This window comes from Procambarus clarkii, chromosome 37 (assembly GCF_040958095.1).
Source record: "Procambarus clarkii isolate CNS0578487 chromosome 37, FALCON_Pclarkii_2.0, whole genome shotgun sequence".
NCBI classification, from domain to species: Eukaryota; Metazoa; Arthropoda; class Malacostraca; order Decapoda; family Cambaridae; genus Procambarus; species Procambarus clarkii.
The window spans coordinates 30,441,116-30,460,597 of NC_091186.1; the positions used below are offsets into that span (position 1 = coordinate 30,441,116).

Consider the following 19,482-nt stretch of genomic DNA (forward strand, 5'->3'; position numbering starts at 1 on the left):
TCTGTGTATAAAATGTGTCCCTTGTTCATCCACGGAGCCATGATGGTCTTCACTACACTCTCCGAGAATCCATGTTCGTCGTTACCGGGAATGTCTACATCACTAGCCGAGTACAGAATCATGTGTAACACGTATCCTGTCTCACAATCGCAAAGAACAAAAAATTTCGGGCCAAATCGGTTTCGTTTTGAGGGAATGTACTGTTTGAATGGAACACGTCCCTTGAAAAGTATGAGAGATTCATCAACCACCAGCTTCTGTGCTGGAACGTAAAAATCTCTGAATTTTCCAATAACATCGTTCATGTAGTGCCTCACTCGCCACAGTCTATCATCAGGTGTTCGGTCCTGAACACTTCCAAAATGTAGACACCTGAGGAGTATTTGAAACCTGTCTCGTGACATATATTTCCCGAATAAAGGTGTTGGTATTGTCTTGTCCTTGCTCCAATAGTCATTTATTGCATGTTTGTGACAGTGCTTCATCAACAAACAGAGTGCCAAAAACACATACATTTCCGCCACTGTGGTATTTTTCCAACGCTGCAGTCGTGAAAATTCTGTGATTTCCCTCTATCAGGTAAGCAGCATGCAGGTTTGTTTGGTGTACAATGTATTCCATGAGTGGTTCATCATAGAATGCTGTAAAATACTCCATCTCAGCCATGTCCTCACCTTGATTAGGGAAAAGGTTTGTAATCCCTACATCTTTATCGTCAAAGTGAGGAATATTAGGAATAAAATCGTCACCATCACTCCACTCAAGTACACCAGGTGTCCTGCGAGATGCAGAGGAAAGACGGCGAGGAAGCGATGCATACCGGCGACCAGGAGCTGAATACCGTCTGCGAGAAGCACGGCGGCTACGTGCACGTGAGGTGGATGCACGTGAACACGAGGGTCTTGGTCCCTCATGTGGTGCCATGCGGTGGCGCTTGGCCGGGCGAGATGCTGCTGACGCGACAATTTCTCGCCCAGTTACACCACTGGTACCAGCTACAGGCTCAATAAAACTTTGATCTGAGTCACTAAACCCAGAAAAGGAGTCGCCTCCCTCTGACTCGTCACCCTCAAACAGAAAATATCCACAGGAACTGTGAGGTCGTGGTAGAATTGGGGTAGAAAATGGGCGAGGAGGCATGGGAGAGCGTATAGGCCTCGCCATGGCATGGCGGTCATTCTCACTTTCACTGCTGCTGCTACTATCACCCGACAACTGTGTATAATCCTCATCGTTGTCTGAATCGTCAAACACACTTTCTTCACCTTCAGAGAATAATTTGTGGGCTATTTGCTCTGGGGTGAGGGACTGAGTGGTGCGTGCCCGTGAGGCGTTTGACCGTGCGCTCGCCATGGTGACTCTCGCTAAACTGAGGCCTCCCATGCCTTCGGATCGTGAGCGGGATTTTTTTTCAAAATGGCCGCTGTTTACTAGAGCCCCTGGGCAGCATATGGGACCCCCAGCTACACCGCGGGCCATTCAAATCGTGCACGGTACCCATACACTTCATATGAAGTGAAGCGCAGTTGACTGGTAAAACGATTTACACTTCATATGAAGTGATGCGCACTTTAAGGGTTAAAGTTTATCTCTGATGTAATCAGTTGATGGGTTACACTCGAACAGTTTTGAACTTCTTGTTCTTCAGGCAGTTCAGTAGAGCTGATGATGAGCAAATCATGGAGTTTTTGTTGATACTGTTGTCTGGAGAACCTGAAACACTTATAAATTCAGTACTACCTACCTAACTACACATGCTGTATTGCATATTAATGGGTTATAAGGCAGTCCAAACATGGTATAGTTATGAAATACTATAATTCTCATACTGGGTGGGGTGGATATTATGAGGGACTGGTGGCTCATAACAGTTGTGACTAACCGGTGTTGGTGAGTGTATTAATAATTATCACTTTCACGCTCCGATGTCGCTTTCCGGTGACATCAGTTTTTCTCCTGGGCTGTCTCGGATGACGCGGTCTGAAATCTTCCATTAAAATATGTATTAAAAATTAAAATTTTAACTGATCAATCTGGGTGTGGTTTCAAAATGAGCACCTTTAGATTGCACACAATTTGATGCCAAAATGATAGACGTCACATGAAAATTGATGTCAAAACACTGGAAAGATATAAATAATTATGTGGTGATAAGCGTCAAAAAGTGTCCAAAAGTTAAAATATTTGTTAAAATTCTATTTATTGTTTTATTATTATGGGGCTAGTTTTAAAATATGCGCCTTTAGATTATGCACAATTTGATACCAAAATGAAAGACGTAACACAAAAATTGATGTCAGAACACTGGAAAAAATATTTAGTATTCTAGTATTTCTTTTGTTTTTGGCTATGATGAATTGTTCTAAAATTATTGGTAATTACTGTACTGTAGTGTATAGGTCGCTCCACATCCCCCTTATCCCCCCAGGTGGTCCCTCGCAACGCTCCCCTCTCTCCTGACACAACCCACCCACCCCACCCCCTCCTACACCATGCGCCTCGAGCCACAGCCATACGGGATTAATACGGTACGGCCCGCAGCCTGGTTTTCATATCCGGACAATTCACTCCTTGTCTGGCTGACTGTCCGGATATTGCAACATCGGCAGCAAGTTAACCGGCCCAGATTTTTATCTGGACAAACACCTGATTTTCCGGCTCCTATGGACATTTTGGCCTGATATTGAGATAACTTTATCCATTCACGATTTTGGCCGTATAAGGGCATTTTCAGGATATTCAAATCCTGGATAATCAAGTGTCCACAGTAATTATTTTGTGTGACATGGCGTTGGAATTGAGCTGTGTTTTTATCATACCATAAATTTTGTGAGTATAGATTGTTTTTTTTTCATTTTGTTTTTTAACTATTTTTCTTATTATTTCAGTGATGGGAACATCAGATCATTTGATGTTCCTAATTTTCTAATGGGAACATCAAATCATTTGGGAATGCATGGGACGAGGGAGTGGGGAATGGTGGGGAAGACGAGGGGACGGGAGTGGGGGGATGGTGGGGACGAGGGAACCGGGGAATGGAGAATGGTGGGGAGGACAAGGGGACAGGGGAGTGGGTGATGATGAAGAGGATGAGGAGACGGGGGAGGGGGGTAATGGTAGGGAGGTTGAGTTGACAGGGGAGTGAGAGATGGTGTGGAGGACGAGGGGATGGTGGAGTGGGGAATGGTTAGGAGGAGATGAGTGGGAGGACTAGGGGACGGGGAAGTGGAGAATGGTTGAGGGGATGTGGGAGTGAGGAATGGTTGGGAGGATGAGGGGACTGGGGAATGGTGGGGAGGACTGAGAGACAGGGGAAGGTTGCTGTGGCTCAAGATCGCACATGCGTTGTTGAGCCACAGTAACGTGTGGCCAAGTACAGCTAGTAAGGAATAATGTATATTGGATTAATCAGTTCCAAACCACAAAAATAAATACTGTATAGTTATACAATAATTAAATGGAATAAATGCTAACACACTACACTTTACCTGTACTTCAGAGAGTTGATGGCATATGTGGAAACTAGTGAGGCAGAGAAAGAGAGATGTTCTTTGGCAGGGGAGTTCCCTAACATTAAAACTTCTGGAAGTTGTGCTTCTGATGTTCTTTCTCTTTCTCTTTTCTGTCTTTTTCTGTTTCCCTCATTACACTCACTGAATGCTTTCCTTACAAGAAACTTGTCCAAGGATGATTGTTTTTGCCTGTGCATTAAAATGTTTTTAAAGTGAGACATAGCATTGTCATTCAACAGTTTGTCAAGGTGATAATTTCAAGAAAAGGTTTGCACTTTCCCTCATTTTGTGCACATTTCTTTTAATAGAGAACTAGATTTTGGCATATCAAACTCTGTAACAAGAGGTACTCAGGTACCACTCTCATATTTAGCTATGAGTTCTTTCTTCATCTGTATCGTGATTCTAACCATTTTTCTTTTTGATTGGCTCATATCACAAACTTTCATAGGTGACTTATTTACAATATGAATATAAAAAATATCCAAGAGAAAAGTGTAGTAGGTTGTGCACTGAACAACCACTGCTATGGTGAAACTGATGCATCAGGGATGCGTGTTTACATCTGAAAGCCAAGCAAACAGATGAATACCGAACATGAACACAGCATCTGAATACCGAAAAGTGCGAATTATGAGCAGTACAAATACCGAGGCTCATCTGTAAAAAGAAATTATGTAAATATTATGTAATTTGTGTTTGTAAATACAGTACAATATTGTATTATTACTTTTGTTGTAAATTCTTCTAGCTTAAACAAATATTTTTTTCCACAGGATAACAACCCAGAGGAATGTTCAGTGTGTTTTAACAATTATGATGACAATCAGCTACGGCCTCGCACACTGCTTTGCGGACACACATTCTGCTCCCAATGTATTAACAATGCTATTAAGAATGGGCAGCTGACCTGCCCCAGCTGCCGTGCCCAGCATGCTGCCACAGCTGCTACTCAGTTCCCAATTAATTATGGTATGGAGGCCCTTATCAGGAAACTAAAAGGTATCGAGGTTGTACCAGGAAAACCCATTAAAGCTCCTGCGAGAGGAATCAGCAAGAAGTTACATTCCCTGGTGCAGGAGCAGAAGAGCATCATCAGCAGCCTCATTACTAGCTGTGAAGAGGTACTGTCCCAGCTGGGGGAGTATCGGGGGCAGCTGGGGGACTGGAAGACTCACCACCTCCAGCTCCAGGACAGACTCTATGCTCTGGTAGTGCAGAACAAGTCAGCAATGAAGCTCTTGGAACTGGAGGATACCAGTGTGGTGGATATGACAACACAAGGAGAGGAAGGGAAGACTCAGCTGCAGGCCATGTTGGGGAGCCTCGACACAGTCAACACAGCACAGGAAGTATTCATGACCATCAATGAAGTTGACCAATGCAACATGGAGGTAGAAAATTGGCTCCAGAAGTGCCAGGAACTCTTCCCAGATGTCAAGACTGTCCACACCTCAGTGAAGGTATGCTGCTGAAGGTCACATTGTTCTCACCCAACTGAGTGTAGTATTGCCTCTATATAAACATTTTTGACATGGAGACACATCAAGATGAGAGTAGACTTTATATATAGGAAACTTTTTGCTCTAACACCTGAAACATTTTTATTAATAAAGTCAACTGTCATCTTGGTGTTTCTCTACACTGTGGTCAGTGTAGAGAACTTTACTTAGAGCCTGATGCTTCATTATAGTCCAGTTACTTTACTCAGAGTTTGATGTTTCATTGTACTGCAGTTACTTTACTCAAAGCCTAATGTTTCATTATAGTCCAGTTACTTTACTCATAGCCTGATGTTTCATTATAATCCAGTTACTTTACTCAGAGCCTGATGTTTCATTATAGTCCAGTTACTTTACTCAGAGACAGATGTTTTATTGTAGTGCAGTTACTTAGAGCCTGATGCTTCATTATAGTCCAGTTACTTTACTCAGAGCCTGATGCTTCATTATAGTCCAGTTACTTTACTCAGAGCCTGATGCTTCATTATAGTCCAGTTACTTTACTCAGAGCCTGATGCTTCATTATAGTCCAGTTACTTTACTCAGAGCCTGATGCTTCATTATAGTCCAGGTTCCACATTAACCCTCAAACCGCTTGGGGCCCAAATGGAATTCACACCCACAGTCGCAACAAAAAAAAAAAAATCCAAAAAAATCTTTCGTCTTACAGAAGTGTTCATTTTTGTTCCCTGATCACGGAAAAAAAAAAAAATCGTAGGTGGCATATTTTAGCCGCAATAGGGTAGGGAGGTGTGGCAAAAAAGGGGCGTTGGCAGAGCCTTCACCAGACGAGGTCTACTCCGCCCGAGCTGTCAGACGGCAGTTGCCACAAATATATTATTACCTAATTATTTCAATGTCTCTGATTTTTTCTTAGTTTTTTTGCAGTAATATTATTCCATACAGTGAATTGTGGTATATTTATATAATAAAATGTGTGAACCATTACTGTACTCAAAATTATGGTGTGCATATTAGTGATTCAATTATTATGTTCATAAAAAAATAAACAAATAGTTTTGCTGTTGTTACACTATATACACAGGTTATATATAAGTATCTGCATGTTTTGTTCACCATAACGAACTACTAAGTTGGTCTTGTGAGTCAAAAAGCAACGAGGAGTGACCGCCAAACACCAGCGAGCCACTCGCTGCCACTCCCTCCCTCAACACCACCTCACTCGCCCTCATTCTCCTCCCACAATACTGTTTTTGAATATTTATTCACTATACATAGACGTTATATATACGTATTTACATGTTTTGTTCACCATAACTGTATATCTAAGCTTGTATGGTGAGTAAAGGCACAAAGACGTAGCTACTCACACAGTCAGCTGATCGGCGGCCGCCCTCAAGGCCAGATGCACTAATATTTCTCCTCCAACAATATTGTTTGTGGTGTTATTACGCTATATGCACATATTATATATAAGTATCTACTTGTTTTATTCACCATACCTGTACAAATAAGCTGGTATGGTGCCCAAAGACCATAGTGGCCATCAGTTAACAATATGCCAAGTCGTGCAGACGACACTCCTCCCTCACCAAAATGGCGGCTCCCAACCTATTCCTCTCGCTGTTATCTCACACTATACACACGTTATATATAAGTATCTACATTTGTGTTCACCATGGCGAACCACTAAGCTGGTATAGTGAGTGCAGTCAATAAATGGTGGCCATACACAGTCAGAAGACGACACCACAACCCTCCCTCCACAGCCTTACTCCTCCCTCCATGGAGCACAGCGCTAAATATCACCACAATCCTGCTATTTTCAGAATCCTGGTCAGTTTTATCACAGTCAGGGGGCTTCAGTAATACTATCACTGCTAAATAATAGCATGAACAAGTATATTATGGCATTTGTAGGCGATGCTGTGGTCACAAGCTGAACAGCGGTGCTGGGAGCTCGTGCTGCGTGCGCCAGCCTTGGTGGCTTGCTTAATACTGACATTGTAACACCCAAGAATGTTGGCCTGGATTTTTTTTCTAGGTGGCATCTGGCAACTATCGGTCATGGCTGTACTATTGCTGCCCCTATCCCAGGCGGGGCGTTTAAATTATAGTGCTAGACACGAAATCATATATAAATGATGTGCGCGGTTTCGGTTTTGTCACTGATATCATATATATATGATATGCGCGGTTTGAGGGTTTATGTTTGGGTTGGTAATGACAGGTGCAGGAGACCATCAGGGAGGCCCTGGAGATGATGACCACAGAGACAGGTGCCACAGCTGACCCCGTACACCTGGGAGACTCAGCCTCCATCATTAATGTTTGTGTTGGTAATGACAGGTCCAGGAGACCATCAGGGAGGCCCTGGAGATGATGGCCACAGAGACAGGTGCCACAGCTGACCCCGTGCACCTGGGAGACTCAGCCTCCACCATTAATGTTTGTGTTGGTAATGACAGGTGCAGGAGACCATCAGGGAGGCCCTGGAGATGACGACCACAGAGACAGGTGCCACAGCTGACCCCGCACACCTGGGAGACTCAGCCTCCAGCATCATGAATAAAGTTCAGGAAATCACTGGAGAGATCCCCCAGAAGCAATTAACAGTAAGTTTTTTATTTTCTCTCATAGGTCATATCACAAGATATTGAGTTGCGTTTTGAGGAGAGGAAGCCTGTTCTTAGGTTTATTGGGGTTCCCCAAGGTCAACTACTGACTTTCCTTAACATACAATCTAAAATAGTTGTCCAACTCCTGGATAAATATATTCTGGTAGGTGAACAGGCTCATCAGGTGAAAGGAAACATCGGATCCATTTCTGGCCTGCATGGTGATTGAACCCGTGATCCTCTATTGAACCCGGGATCCTCGCCCCCTCACAGAGGCATAGAGAGCGGGTGACACTCCACCAACCTACCGGGAAAGCATCCAGAAAGACAGCGAACCACAGACCACTGCTGGGTTCCAAGAGACTGAAGCCTTGAAACTGCCAACAAACTCCTAAACAATACCAGCACCAACCCCCTGCCAGTAGAGGGTGGCTGGAGCTACAGGTCCAGCACCAACCCCCCTGCCAGTAGAGGGGGGCTGGAGCTACAGGTCCAGCACCAACCCCCTGCCAGTAGAGCGGGGGCTGGAGCTACAGGTCCAGCACCAACCCCCTGCCAGTAGAGGGGGGGCTGGAGCTACAGGTCCAGCACCAACCCCCTGTCAGTAAAGGGGGCTGGAGCTAAAGGTTCAGCACCAACCCCTTGCCAGTAGAAGGGGATGGAGCCACAGGTTCAGCACAAACCTCCCTGCCATTAGAGGAGGGCTTGAGCTACAGGTCCAGCACCATCTCTCCTGCCAGTAGAGGGGGCGGGAGCTACAGGTTCACCACCAACCCCTTGCCAGTAGAGGGGATGGAGCTACAGGTTTAGCACAAACCCTTTGCCAGTAGAGAAGGAATGGAGCTACAGGTCCAGCACCAACTCCCTGTCATTAGATGGGGCTAGAGCTACAGGTCCAGCACCAACCTCATGTCAGTAAAGGAGGGATAGACCTACAGGTCCAGCAACAACGCCCTGCCAGTAGGGGGGGGGAGGCTGGAGCGACAGGTCCAGCACCAACCCACTGCCATTAGAGGAGGGCTGGAGCTACAGGCCCAGCACCAACCCCCTACCAGTAAAGGGTGGCTGGAGCTACAAGCCCAGCACCAACCCCCTGCCAGTAGAGATGGGTGGGAGCTACAGGTCCAGCACCAACCCCCTGTCAGTAAAGGAGGGCTGGAGCTACAAGCCCAGCACCAACCCCCTGCCAGTAGAGGGGGGGCTGAAGCTGCAGGTCCAGCACCAACCCCCTGCTAGTAAAGGAGGGATGGAGCTACAGGTCCAACACCAACCCCCTGCCAGTAGAGAGGGCCTGGAGCTACAGGTTCAGCACCAACCTCTTGTCAGTAGAGGGGGGAGGGTGAAGCTACAGGTCCAGCACCAACCCACTGCCAGTAGAGGGGGGCTGGAGCTACAGGTCCAGTACCAGCCCCCTGCCATTAGAGGAGGGCTGAAGCTATAGGTCCAGCACCAACCCCCCCCCCCACCCAACCAGTAGAGGGGGGCTGGAGCTACAGGCCCAGCACCAACCCCTTGCCATTAGAGAGGGTGAGAGCTACAGGTCCAGCACCAACCCCCTGCCAGTAGAGGGTGGCTGGAGCTACAGGTCCAGCACCAACCCCCTACCAGTAGAGGGGGGCTGGAGCTACAGGTCCAGCACCAACCCCTTGCCAGGAGAAAGGGGGGCTGAAACTACAGGTCTAGCTACATGTGTTATACCACCAAACAACATTGACCACAGGTGATAATGGGGCTGACACTGTCCACAGGTGATAATGGGGTTGACACTGTCCACAGGTGATAATGGAGCTAACACTGATCACAGGTGATAATGGGGCTGACACTGACCACAGGTGATAATGGGGCTGACTCTGTCCACAGATGATAATGGGGCTGACACTGACCACAAGTGATAATGGGGCTGACACTGACCACAGGTGATAATGGGGCTGACATTGACCACAGGTGATAATGGGGCTGACATTGACTACAGGTGATAATGGGGCTGATACTGTCCACAGGTGATAATGGGGTTGACACTGTCCACAGGTGATAATGGGGCTGATACTGTCGACAGGTGATAATGGGGCTGACACTGTCCACAGGTGATAATGGGGCTGACACTGTCCACAGGTGATAATGGGGCTGACACTGACCACAGGTGATAATGGGGCTGACACTGCCCACAGGTGATAATGGGGCTGACACTGCCCACAGGTGATAATGGGGCCGACACTGTCCACAGGTGATAATGGGGCCGACACTGTCCACAGGTGATAATGAGGGGACACTCTACAGGTGATAATGGGGCTGACACTGACCACAGGTGATAATGGGGCTGACACTGACCACAGGTGATAATGGGGCTGACACTGTCCACAGGTGATAATGAGGGGACACTCTACAGGTGATAATGGGGTGACACTGTCCACAGGTGATAATGGGGCTGAAACTGTTCACAGATGATATTGGGGGGACACTGACCACAGGTGATAATGGGGCTGACACTGTCCACAGGTGATAACGAGGCTGACACTGACCACAGGTGATAATGGAGCTGACACTGTTCACAGGTGATAATGGGGCTGACACTGACCACAGGTGATAATGGGACTGACACTGACCACATGTGATAATGGGGCTGACACTGACCACATTTGATAATGGGGCTGACACTGTCCACAGGTAATAATGGGGCTGACACTGACCACAGGTGATAATGGTGCTGACATTGACCACAGGTGATAATAGGGTTGACACTGTCCACAGGTGATAATGGGGCTGATACTGTCGACAGGTGATAATGGGGCTGACACTGACCACATGTGATAATGGGGCTGACACTGTCCACAGGTGATAATGGGCTGACACTGTCCACAGGTGATAATGGGGCTGACACTGTCCACAGGTGATAATGGGGTTGACACTGTCCACAGGTGATAATGGGGGGGACACTGTCTACAGGTGATAATGGGACTGACACTGTCCACAGGTGATAATGGGACTGACACTGTCCACAGGTGATAATGGGGCTGATACTGACCACATGTGATAATGGGGCTGACACTGTCCACAGGTGATAATGGGGCTGACACTGTCCATAGGTGATAATGGGGCTGACACTAACCACAGGTCATAATGGGGCTGACACTGACCACAGGTGATAATGGGGCTGACACTGTCCACAGGTTGAGGACCTCCGTAGGATGAGGGAGTCCGTCAAGAGGCTGGTGGAGGCTGGTCGTGTGGTGGCCGTCAAGAGGCTGGTGGAGGCTGGCAGGGTGATGGCTGTCCAGGAAGACCAAGATGGCCGCCGCTCTGCCAGGATAACTCTACAAGACGGACAGCTGTACCTCCACCCACTCCTGCGTCAGCCCTCGCCTGCCCACGCCCACACCCTCCAGGTCACTTTATTACACCCACTAGTCTTACTGACATTACTGACTTACTGAGTTTTGATAACTAATATGATAACATTTTGTTATATAGTTATTAGCATGCTTTATTTCATTTTCTGTAGGAGAGTGAGGTTGTGGGCGTGCTGGACCCCTCCTGCACCCTGGTGTTCCTTGACCTCGGGTGGGCGGGGTCAACAAGAGGGCGGGTCACCATCCGGCTGACCCCTGACACTCCGCTGGCCAGACAGTTTGTGTTGTTGTGTACAGGCCAGTGGGGCCACACCTACCGTAACACTAAACTGTTGTGGGTGTGTTACAAGGGTGAGCCGGGGGAGTGGGTGAAGGGCGGAGACTACGAGAGTAATGATGGTAAGGGAGGAGCCCCAATGCTACCCGACCTCCAGGGGCGGTACCGGAGGTCAGGTCAGGCAGGAGCTGTGCGGGCCTTGGGTGGGCCTAGGGGTCCCAGGTGTGCCCAGTTCATCATCACCACCAGGGACCTCCAGGGTGGTGGCCAGTGGTCACGTGTCTTCGGTGATGTGGTGAGCGGCCTGGATGTGGTGAGGGCAGCAGTCAACCACAGTGACATTACGGAGGTGACTGTGGTGGACTGTGGTGTTGTGCTGCCACTCTAGTTCACTGTACCACCACGATCACTACTGTGGTGCTGTGCAGCCACTCTAGTTCACTGTACCATCACCACTACTGTGGTGTTGTGCTGCCATTCTAGTTCACTGTACCACCACCATCACTACTTTGGTGTTGTGCTGCCACTCTAGTTCACTGTACCTCCACCACCATCATTACTGTGGTGTTGTGCTGCCACTCTAGTTCACTGTGTCATCACCATCACTACCGTGGTGTTGTGCTGCCACTCTAGTTCACTGTACCACCACCACCACCATTACTGTGGTGTTGTGCTGCCTCTCTAGTTCACTGTACCACCACCATCACTACTGTGGTGTTGTGCTGCCACTCTAGTTCACTGTACCACCACCATCACCATCACTTCTGCATCATTATGGACTGCATGTTTTAATGACAATGTAACTTAAGGACAGACCTTTATCACTATATCATCATAACTTCACTATCTTTGGTATTTAACACTTTGGTATTTATACTTTGGTATCATATACCTGACAATGACAGCTGTATCACCATCAATGCTATATCTTCTCAGTACTGTAACCTATCATTGCTGTATCACTATAGCTTCATTATCACCTCTATATATCACCATCACCTTAGTGCCCACACTTGGGGTCATATACTGACCATATTAAGTAACAAATTGTTGGTGTCACCATATGACAGCTGTTGTCACTGTTATGTCACCAACAGCTCACTATCACATAACAATGTCACTGCTACACCAACATCATTTCTCTTTCTCCGCATTATCACCTCACACTGATAGATTTCCTCCTTACATTCACTGTTATATCACTATCATTGCTACAGTACCACTACCGCACCATCACTACTATACAGAGCACCACTTGGTTTCCGAACTTTAGTTATCCGAAACTTCCAGTTTCCCGATTGGGGTTGGGGAGTCATGCTACCCGAACAAAGTTCGGGTAGGAAGTGGTCCGCCCAGCGTCACGACGGCTTGTGGTGGTGGGTGGAGATGGTCCAGGGTGCCCACTGTGACTTCACAGATTCACGGCCTATTATTCCTATTACAGTATTTTGAATTGCCATAAGGCTGGAATGTTCATTCTGTGCTTTTGTTTTACATATCTGCACAATCAAGAAACATCTGTGCACCATGTTGGCTCCAAATGGACGCATTGCGTCATTGATGGCTGACTGGTGGGTGGATGGACGATGGAGCTCAGGTGGGAGGCAGTATGAGAGGGGGGGGGGAGAATCAGTGAGAGAGGGGGATAATTAGTCAGAAAGGGAGGGAGAGAGAGATGCTAGGAGGGAGGGGGAGGTAGGGAGAGATGTTAGGAGGTAGGGAGAGATGCTGAGAGGGAGGGGGAGGGAGGGAGAGATGCTAGGAGGGAGGGGGAGGTAGGGAGAGATGTTAGGAGGTAGGGAGAGATGCTAAGAAGGAGGGGGAGGTAGGGAGAGATGCTAAGAGGGAGGGGGAGGGAGGGAGAGATGCTAGGAGGGAGGGGGAGGTAGGGAGAGATGTTAGGAGGTAGGGAGAGATGCTAAGAGGCAGGGGGAGGTAGGGAGAGATGCTAAGAGGGAGGGGGAGGTAGGGAGAGATGTTAGGAGGTAGGGAGAGATGCTAAGAGGGAGGGGGAGGTAGGGAGAGATGCTAAGAGGGAGGGGGAGGTAGGGAGAGATGCTAAGAGGGAGGGGGAGGTAGGGAGAGATGCTAGGAGGTAGGCAGGAAGGGACGGAAGTAGTGAGAATTAGGGAGGGAAAGGCAAGCTGGCAGGCACAGGCAGACAGGCACAGGCAGACAGGCACAGGCAGACAGGCTGGGAAGGAGGCAGGCAGGCAGGCTCGGGTAAGGAAGCGGTCAGCCAAGCGTCGTGCCGGCCCGTGGTGGGTGGGTGGGGGGGTGGGTGATGGTTTAGTTTGCTCACTGACCGTGTCGGGCGCCGCCTGCTACCCTGTGACGTCACAGACTCACGGCCTATTGTTCCCATTGTTTGAATTTGTCACGAGACTTGAGTGTTCATTCCGTGACTTTGTTTTACATATCAGCACAATCAAGGAACATCCGTGCACCATGTCGGCTCCAAATGCACGCATTGTGTCAGTGAAAGCATCTACAAGCGGGTTACGTAAAAGAAAGAGGTCAGTGATGACATTTGAAAAGAAAGTTGAAATAATTAAGAAGGTCGAAAGCGGTGTCCCGAGAAGTGTCGTGTGCGCTGAGTATGGCATTAGTAAAAGTACTGTTTTTGATCTTCTTAATGCTAAACCTATCATTTTTGACTATTTCTCTAGAAGTGAAAGTGATAAAGCAATACGAAATAGAAAGGTAGTAAGTAAAGCAAAAGTGGAGAGTGTTGATAACGCAGTGTGGGAGTGGTACAAACAGAGACGTGAAGTGACGAAGAAGCCAGTGGCAGGCTGAACTCCTAGCCTATGTCAAGGGGATTAAGTCCCCTGAGATCAGAGCAGAACTGGTGACTGAAACAATCGAAGATGACATAGATGGATAGATTTTGATGAAGAAGCCCCAAACAATCGAAACATGACTAATGATGAAATTATAGAATTAGTATGTACAGCAAAAAAGCCAGACGAGTGCAATGAAGAAGATGGAGAGGAAGAGGAAGAGGAAGAGGATGAAGAAACGTTAAAGGAAAAATATGATATGGAAAAAGTTCAGCAAAATTTTGAATACATTCTGGCATTTATGGACACGAGTTACAGCGAGTTTGAAATTAAGGACATGATGACTCAGTACAATTTGTATATGAAGTTTTTAAAAACAAGAGCCAAGGGAATGAAACAAATGTCAATTACAGTCTTTTGCAATGGCTTCCAAGAAAGCTCGCATTGCATCACCAGCACCTGACTCATCGCATGTTGACCCAGTCAACCCAACAACTTCAGTCAATCCAACACCATCAATATCCACCACCACCTCTTCCATGTAAATAACTATGCTTCATCAACATCGATCATCAACATAAGCGGATCAGGACTTCAATTATTGGTGAGTACAAACAAAATACGGTCACGCATTTACGCTATGAACCTGTCGATTTTTTCCCCTAGATTTTTTTCAAATTATTTTTTTATTTTTTCCTCCATTTCTCGTATACGAACTTACATGTTAACCGACGGGTCTCGTCCCCAAGGGTTCGGAAACCAAGTGGTGCTCTGTATCACCATCACTGTCATATCACCATCACCTCACTACCACTACTATACTACCATCACTTCACTATCACTGCTATTTCACTATCACTCGGGTGTGTTGTGATATTACCATACTGGACCATGGTGTGTTGTGATATTACCATACTGGACCATGGTGTGTTGTGATATTACCATACTGGACCATGGTGTGTTGTGATATTACCATACTGGACCATGGTGTGTTGTGATATTACCATACTGGTCCATGGTGTGTTGTGATATTACCATACTGGTCCATGGTGTGTTGTGATATTACCATTCTGGTCCATGGTGTGTTGTGATATTACCATACTGGTCCATGGTGTGTTGTGATATTACCATACTGGTCCATGGTGTGTTGTGATATTACCATACTGGTCCATGGTGTGTTGTGATATTACCATACTGGACCATGGTGTGTTGTGATATTACCATACTGGTCCATGGTGTGTTGTGATATTACCATACTGGTCCATGATGTGTTGTGATATTACCATACTGGTCCATGGTGTGTTGTGATATTACCATACTGGACCATAATGTGTTGTGGTATTGCGATATGGGTGTGAGTTGGTGTTATGACCACACATACACCAGTATGATCATACTGTACACTCCCTTTCTCACTCCCTTTCTCTCTCTTTCTCTCTCTCTTCCTCTCTCTCTCCCTCCCCCATCCCAACAGGGTCAAGCATGGCAGCCAGAGGTCCCAGGGGAGCAGGAAAGAGCCAAGGTGACGAGATGAAGGAAATGTTCGCCCAGTTTCTGGAGGACATCAAGAGTGAGATGCAAGAAATGATGCAGGAAATGAAGAACGAAATAAGCAACCTGAAAAGAGAGCTGACAGCAGCAAAGGAGGAGATTAGAACCCTCAAAGAGAATGGTATCGGGGCTGAAAATCAGAAAACCACCCAGGGAGAAAGTGGTAATAGTTTTCTGGATGAGAATGCCACAATAAAAGCAACGTTTGCGGAAATACTAAAAAAAAATAACTCTGAAGTAATGACTGCAGTGATGGAGGTGGCCATGAAAGCAGCCACCTCGCAGGAGGCGGCACGCTCCACTAGCCAACTGCTGGAAAGGAACAGATCAGTGGTTGCTGTGGGTATTAAGGAGCAGGAAGGATCTAATAGGACAGAGTGGAATGACAAGGACAAAGCAGCAGTGAATGAAGTACTAAAGGCACTAGACATGGAAGGGGCTGAGCATAGCATTGAGAAGGTTTTCAGGCTAGGCCAGTACAACAAAGACCGAGACCGAATGATAAAGATAGTGTTTGCAAACGAGAACACAAAGGAGAGGATCCTATCAAGGAAGAGCTCCCTGAAAAACGTGGGAAAATTAAAAAATGTATTCCTCCAGAGAGACATGACAAGGGAGGAGAGAGCCGTGGCGGCAGAAGCAAGGAAGAGGCACAGGGCGAGAGGGGAAAACCAGGAAGTCACAGCTCCCAACACAACACCCCCAGAGGCGAGGGGGGAACCCACAACCAGCTACCCAGTAACACCAGAAGGGAGGACAACCCCGCCTCCCTCCTCTGCATAGAAAACCCCCCTACCCCAAACCCTCCCTGCCCCCACTCAAATGTTCAGCCAAATCTCCCTCCCCCCACACCCAATCCCCACCCTTCTACCCCTCCCCTCCTCCCGAGTCCTCCCTCCCCCCTTTCCTTCCCGTCCTCCCTCCCCTTTCACCCCATACCCTCCCTGTCCCTCCCCCTTCACTGGATCCCCCGCCCCCTCATCCCATTATCCTCTGAGACCCTGTTATCCACCTCACAGGTCCTCACACCCATGGAACAGCCTCCCCACCAGCAGAACACTCACCAAGGAGGCGATCTGAGAAGGGACAGAAGAAAGTGAGCCTCAAAGCGATGTACACTAACATAGATGGAATTACAATTAAAGCAAATGAGCTTGGAGAACTGGTACTAGAGGAAAACCCAGACATAATAGCCCTCACAGAAACAAAGATCACGAAAACGATAACAAATGCAGTGTTCCCACAGGACTATTATGTTATGAGGAAAGAGAGGGAAGGAAGAGGTGGGGGTGGTGTAGCTCTGCTGGTAAGAAAAGGCTGGGATTTTGAGGAGATGGATATTCAGGGCTGTGAAGGTTTCAGTGACTACATAGCAGGTACTGTAACAAATGGAGGGAAAAAAATTATAGTCGCAGTCATATATAATCCACCACCAAATGACAGAAGACCTAGACAGGAATATGATAGAAACAACATGGCCACCATTAACATAATAGAAAGAGCAGCTTCTGTTGCTAGCAGGAATGGATCTGGACTACTAATTATGGGAGACTTCAACCATGGGAAGATAGATTGGAAGAACAGAGACCCGCATGGAGGACCAGAAACATGGAGAGCTAAGCTGCTGGACGTGGCAACAAGAAACTTTCTAAGCCAGCACACCAAAGAACCAACAAGAATGAGAGGAGAAGATGAACCAGCAATGCTTGATTTGATATTTACCCTAAATGAATGGGATATAAGGGAAGTTAAGATGGAAGCACCCTTGGGAATGAGTGACCACAGTGTATTGAACTTTGAGTACCTGGTAGAGCTAGGACTTATCTCACCCCAAAAAGAACTAGGAATCAAAAGGCTGGCATACCGAAAGGGGAATTATGAACAGATGAGAAGTTTCCTAAGTGAAATACCTTGGGACACGGACCTCAGAGACAAGTCTGTACAGGGTATGATGGACTATGTTACCCAAAAGTGTCAGGAGGCAGTAAACAGGTTCATCCCGGCCCAAAGGGAAAAATCCGAGAAGCAACAGAAGAATCCATGGTATAATAGGGCATGTATGGAAGCGAAGAAACTGAACAAAAAGGCGTGGAGGAACTTCCAGAATAACAGAACACCAGAAAGCAGAGAGAGATACCAGAGAACCAGGAATGAGTACGTCAGGGTGAGAAGAGAAGCAGAGAAAAATTTTGAAAATGATATAGCAAACAAAGCCAAGACCGAACCAAAGCTACTCCACAGTCACATCAGAAGGAAAACAACAGTGAAAGAACAGGTATTGAAACTTAGAACAGGCGAGGACAGGTATACAGAGAATGACAGAGAGGTGTGCGAGGAACTCAACAAGAGGTTCCAGGAGGTCTTCACAATAGAACAGGGTGAGGTCACTGTGCTAGGAGAAAGGGAGGTAAACCAGGCGGCCTTGGAGGAGTTCGAAATTACGAGAGAGGAGGTCAAGAGACACCTGCTGGATCTGGACGTTAGAAAGGCTGTTGGTCCAGATGGGATCTCACCATGGGTACTGAAAGAGTGTGCAGAGGCACTTTGCTTGCCACTCTCCATAGTGTATAGTAAGTCACTAGAGACGGGAGACCTACCAGAAATATGGAAGACGGCGAATGTGGTACCAATATACAAAAAGAGCGACAGACAAGAGGCACTGAACTACAGGCCAGTGTCCTTGACTTGTATACCATGCAAGGTGATGGAGAAGATCGTGAGAAAAAACCTGGTAACACATCTGGAGAGAAGGGACTTCGTGACAAATCACCAACATGGATTCAGGGAGGGTAAATCTTGCCTTACAGGCTTGATAGAATTCTACGATCAGGTGACACAGATTAAGCAAGAAAGAGAGGGCTGGGCGGGCTGCATTTTCTTGGATTGTCGGAAAGCCTTTGACACAGTACCGCATAAGAGGCTGGTACATAAGCTGGAGAGACTGGCAGGTGTAGCTGGTAAGGTGCTCCAGTGAATAAGGGAGTATCTAAGCAATAGGAAGCAGAGAGTTACGGTGAGGGGTGAGACCTCCGATTGGCGTGAAGTCACCAGTGGAGTCCCACAGGGCTCTGTACTCGGTCCTATCTTGTTTCTGATATATGTAAATGATCTCCCGGAGGGTATCGATTCATTTCTCTCAATGTTTGCAGACGATGCTAAAATTATGAGAAGGATTAAAACAGAAGAGGACTGTTTGAGGCTTCAAGAAGACCTAGACAAGCTGAAGGAATGGTCGAACAAATGGTTGTTAGAGTTTAACCCAACCAAATGTAATGTAATGAAGATAGGTGTAGGGAGCAGGAGGCCAGATACAAGGTATCATCTGGGAGAGGAAATTCTTCAGGAGTCAGATAAGGAGAAAGACTTGGGGGTTGATATTACGCCAGACCTGTCTCCTGCAGCACATATCAAGCGGATAACATCAGCGGCATATGCCAGGCTGGCCAACATACGAACGGCATTCAGAAACTTGTGTAAAGAATCATTCAGAACTTTGTATACCACATATGTCAGGCCAATCCTGGAGTATGCAGCCTCAGCATGGAGTCCATATCTAGTCAAGGATAAGACTAAACTGGAAAAGGTTCAAAGGTGTGCCACCAGACTAGTACCCGAGCTGAGAGGTATGAGCTACGAGGAGAGACTACGGGAATTAAACCTCACTTTGCTGGAAGACAGAAGAGTTAGGGGGGGACATGATCACCACATTCAAGATTCTGAAGGGGATTGATAGGGTAGATAAAGACAGTCTATTTAACACAAGGGGAACACGCACTAGGGGACACAGGTGGAAACTGAGTGCCCAAATGAGCCACAGAGATATTAGAAAGAACTTTTTTAGTGTCAGAGTGGTTGACAAATGGAATGCATTAGGGGGTGATGTGGTGGAGGCTGACTCCATACACAGTTTCAAGTGTAGATATGACAGAGC

General features: G+C 47.0%; 1 protein-coding gene across 2 annotated transcripts in view; it reads left to right on the forward strand.

The window, feature by feature from the left end:
* LOC123765944 (E3 ubiquitin-protein ligase TRIM32-like) overlaps nt 1-12,484 on the forward strand; it is a 179,089-nt gene extending 166,605 nt beyond the window's left edge. For both annotated transcript variants that reach the window (XM_069337363.1, XM_069337362.1), the window contains exons 3-6: nt 4,289-4,975; nt 7,444-7,590; nt 10,761-10,976; nt 11,093-12,484. In XM_069337363.1, the coding sequence (XP_069193464.1) occupies nt 4,289-4,975; nt 7,444-7,590; nt 10,761-10,976; nt 11,093-11,605 (1,563 nt within the window). In that variant the 3' untranslated portion in view covers nt 11,606-12,484. The remainder of the gene's footprint in view (nt 1-4,288; nt 4,976-7,443; nt 7,591-10,760; nt 10,977-11,092) is intronic.
* Nucleotides 12,485-19,482: the final 6,998 nt, after the last annotated feature.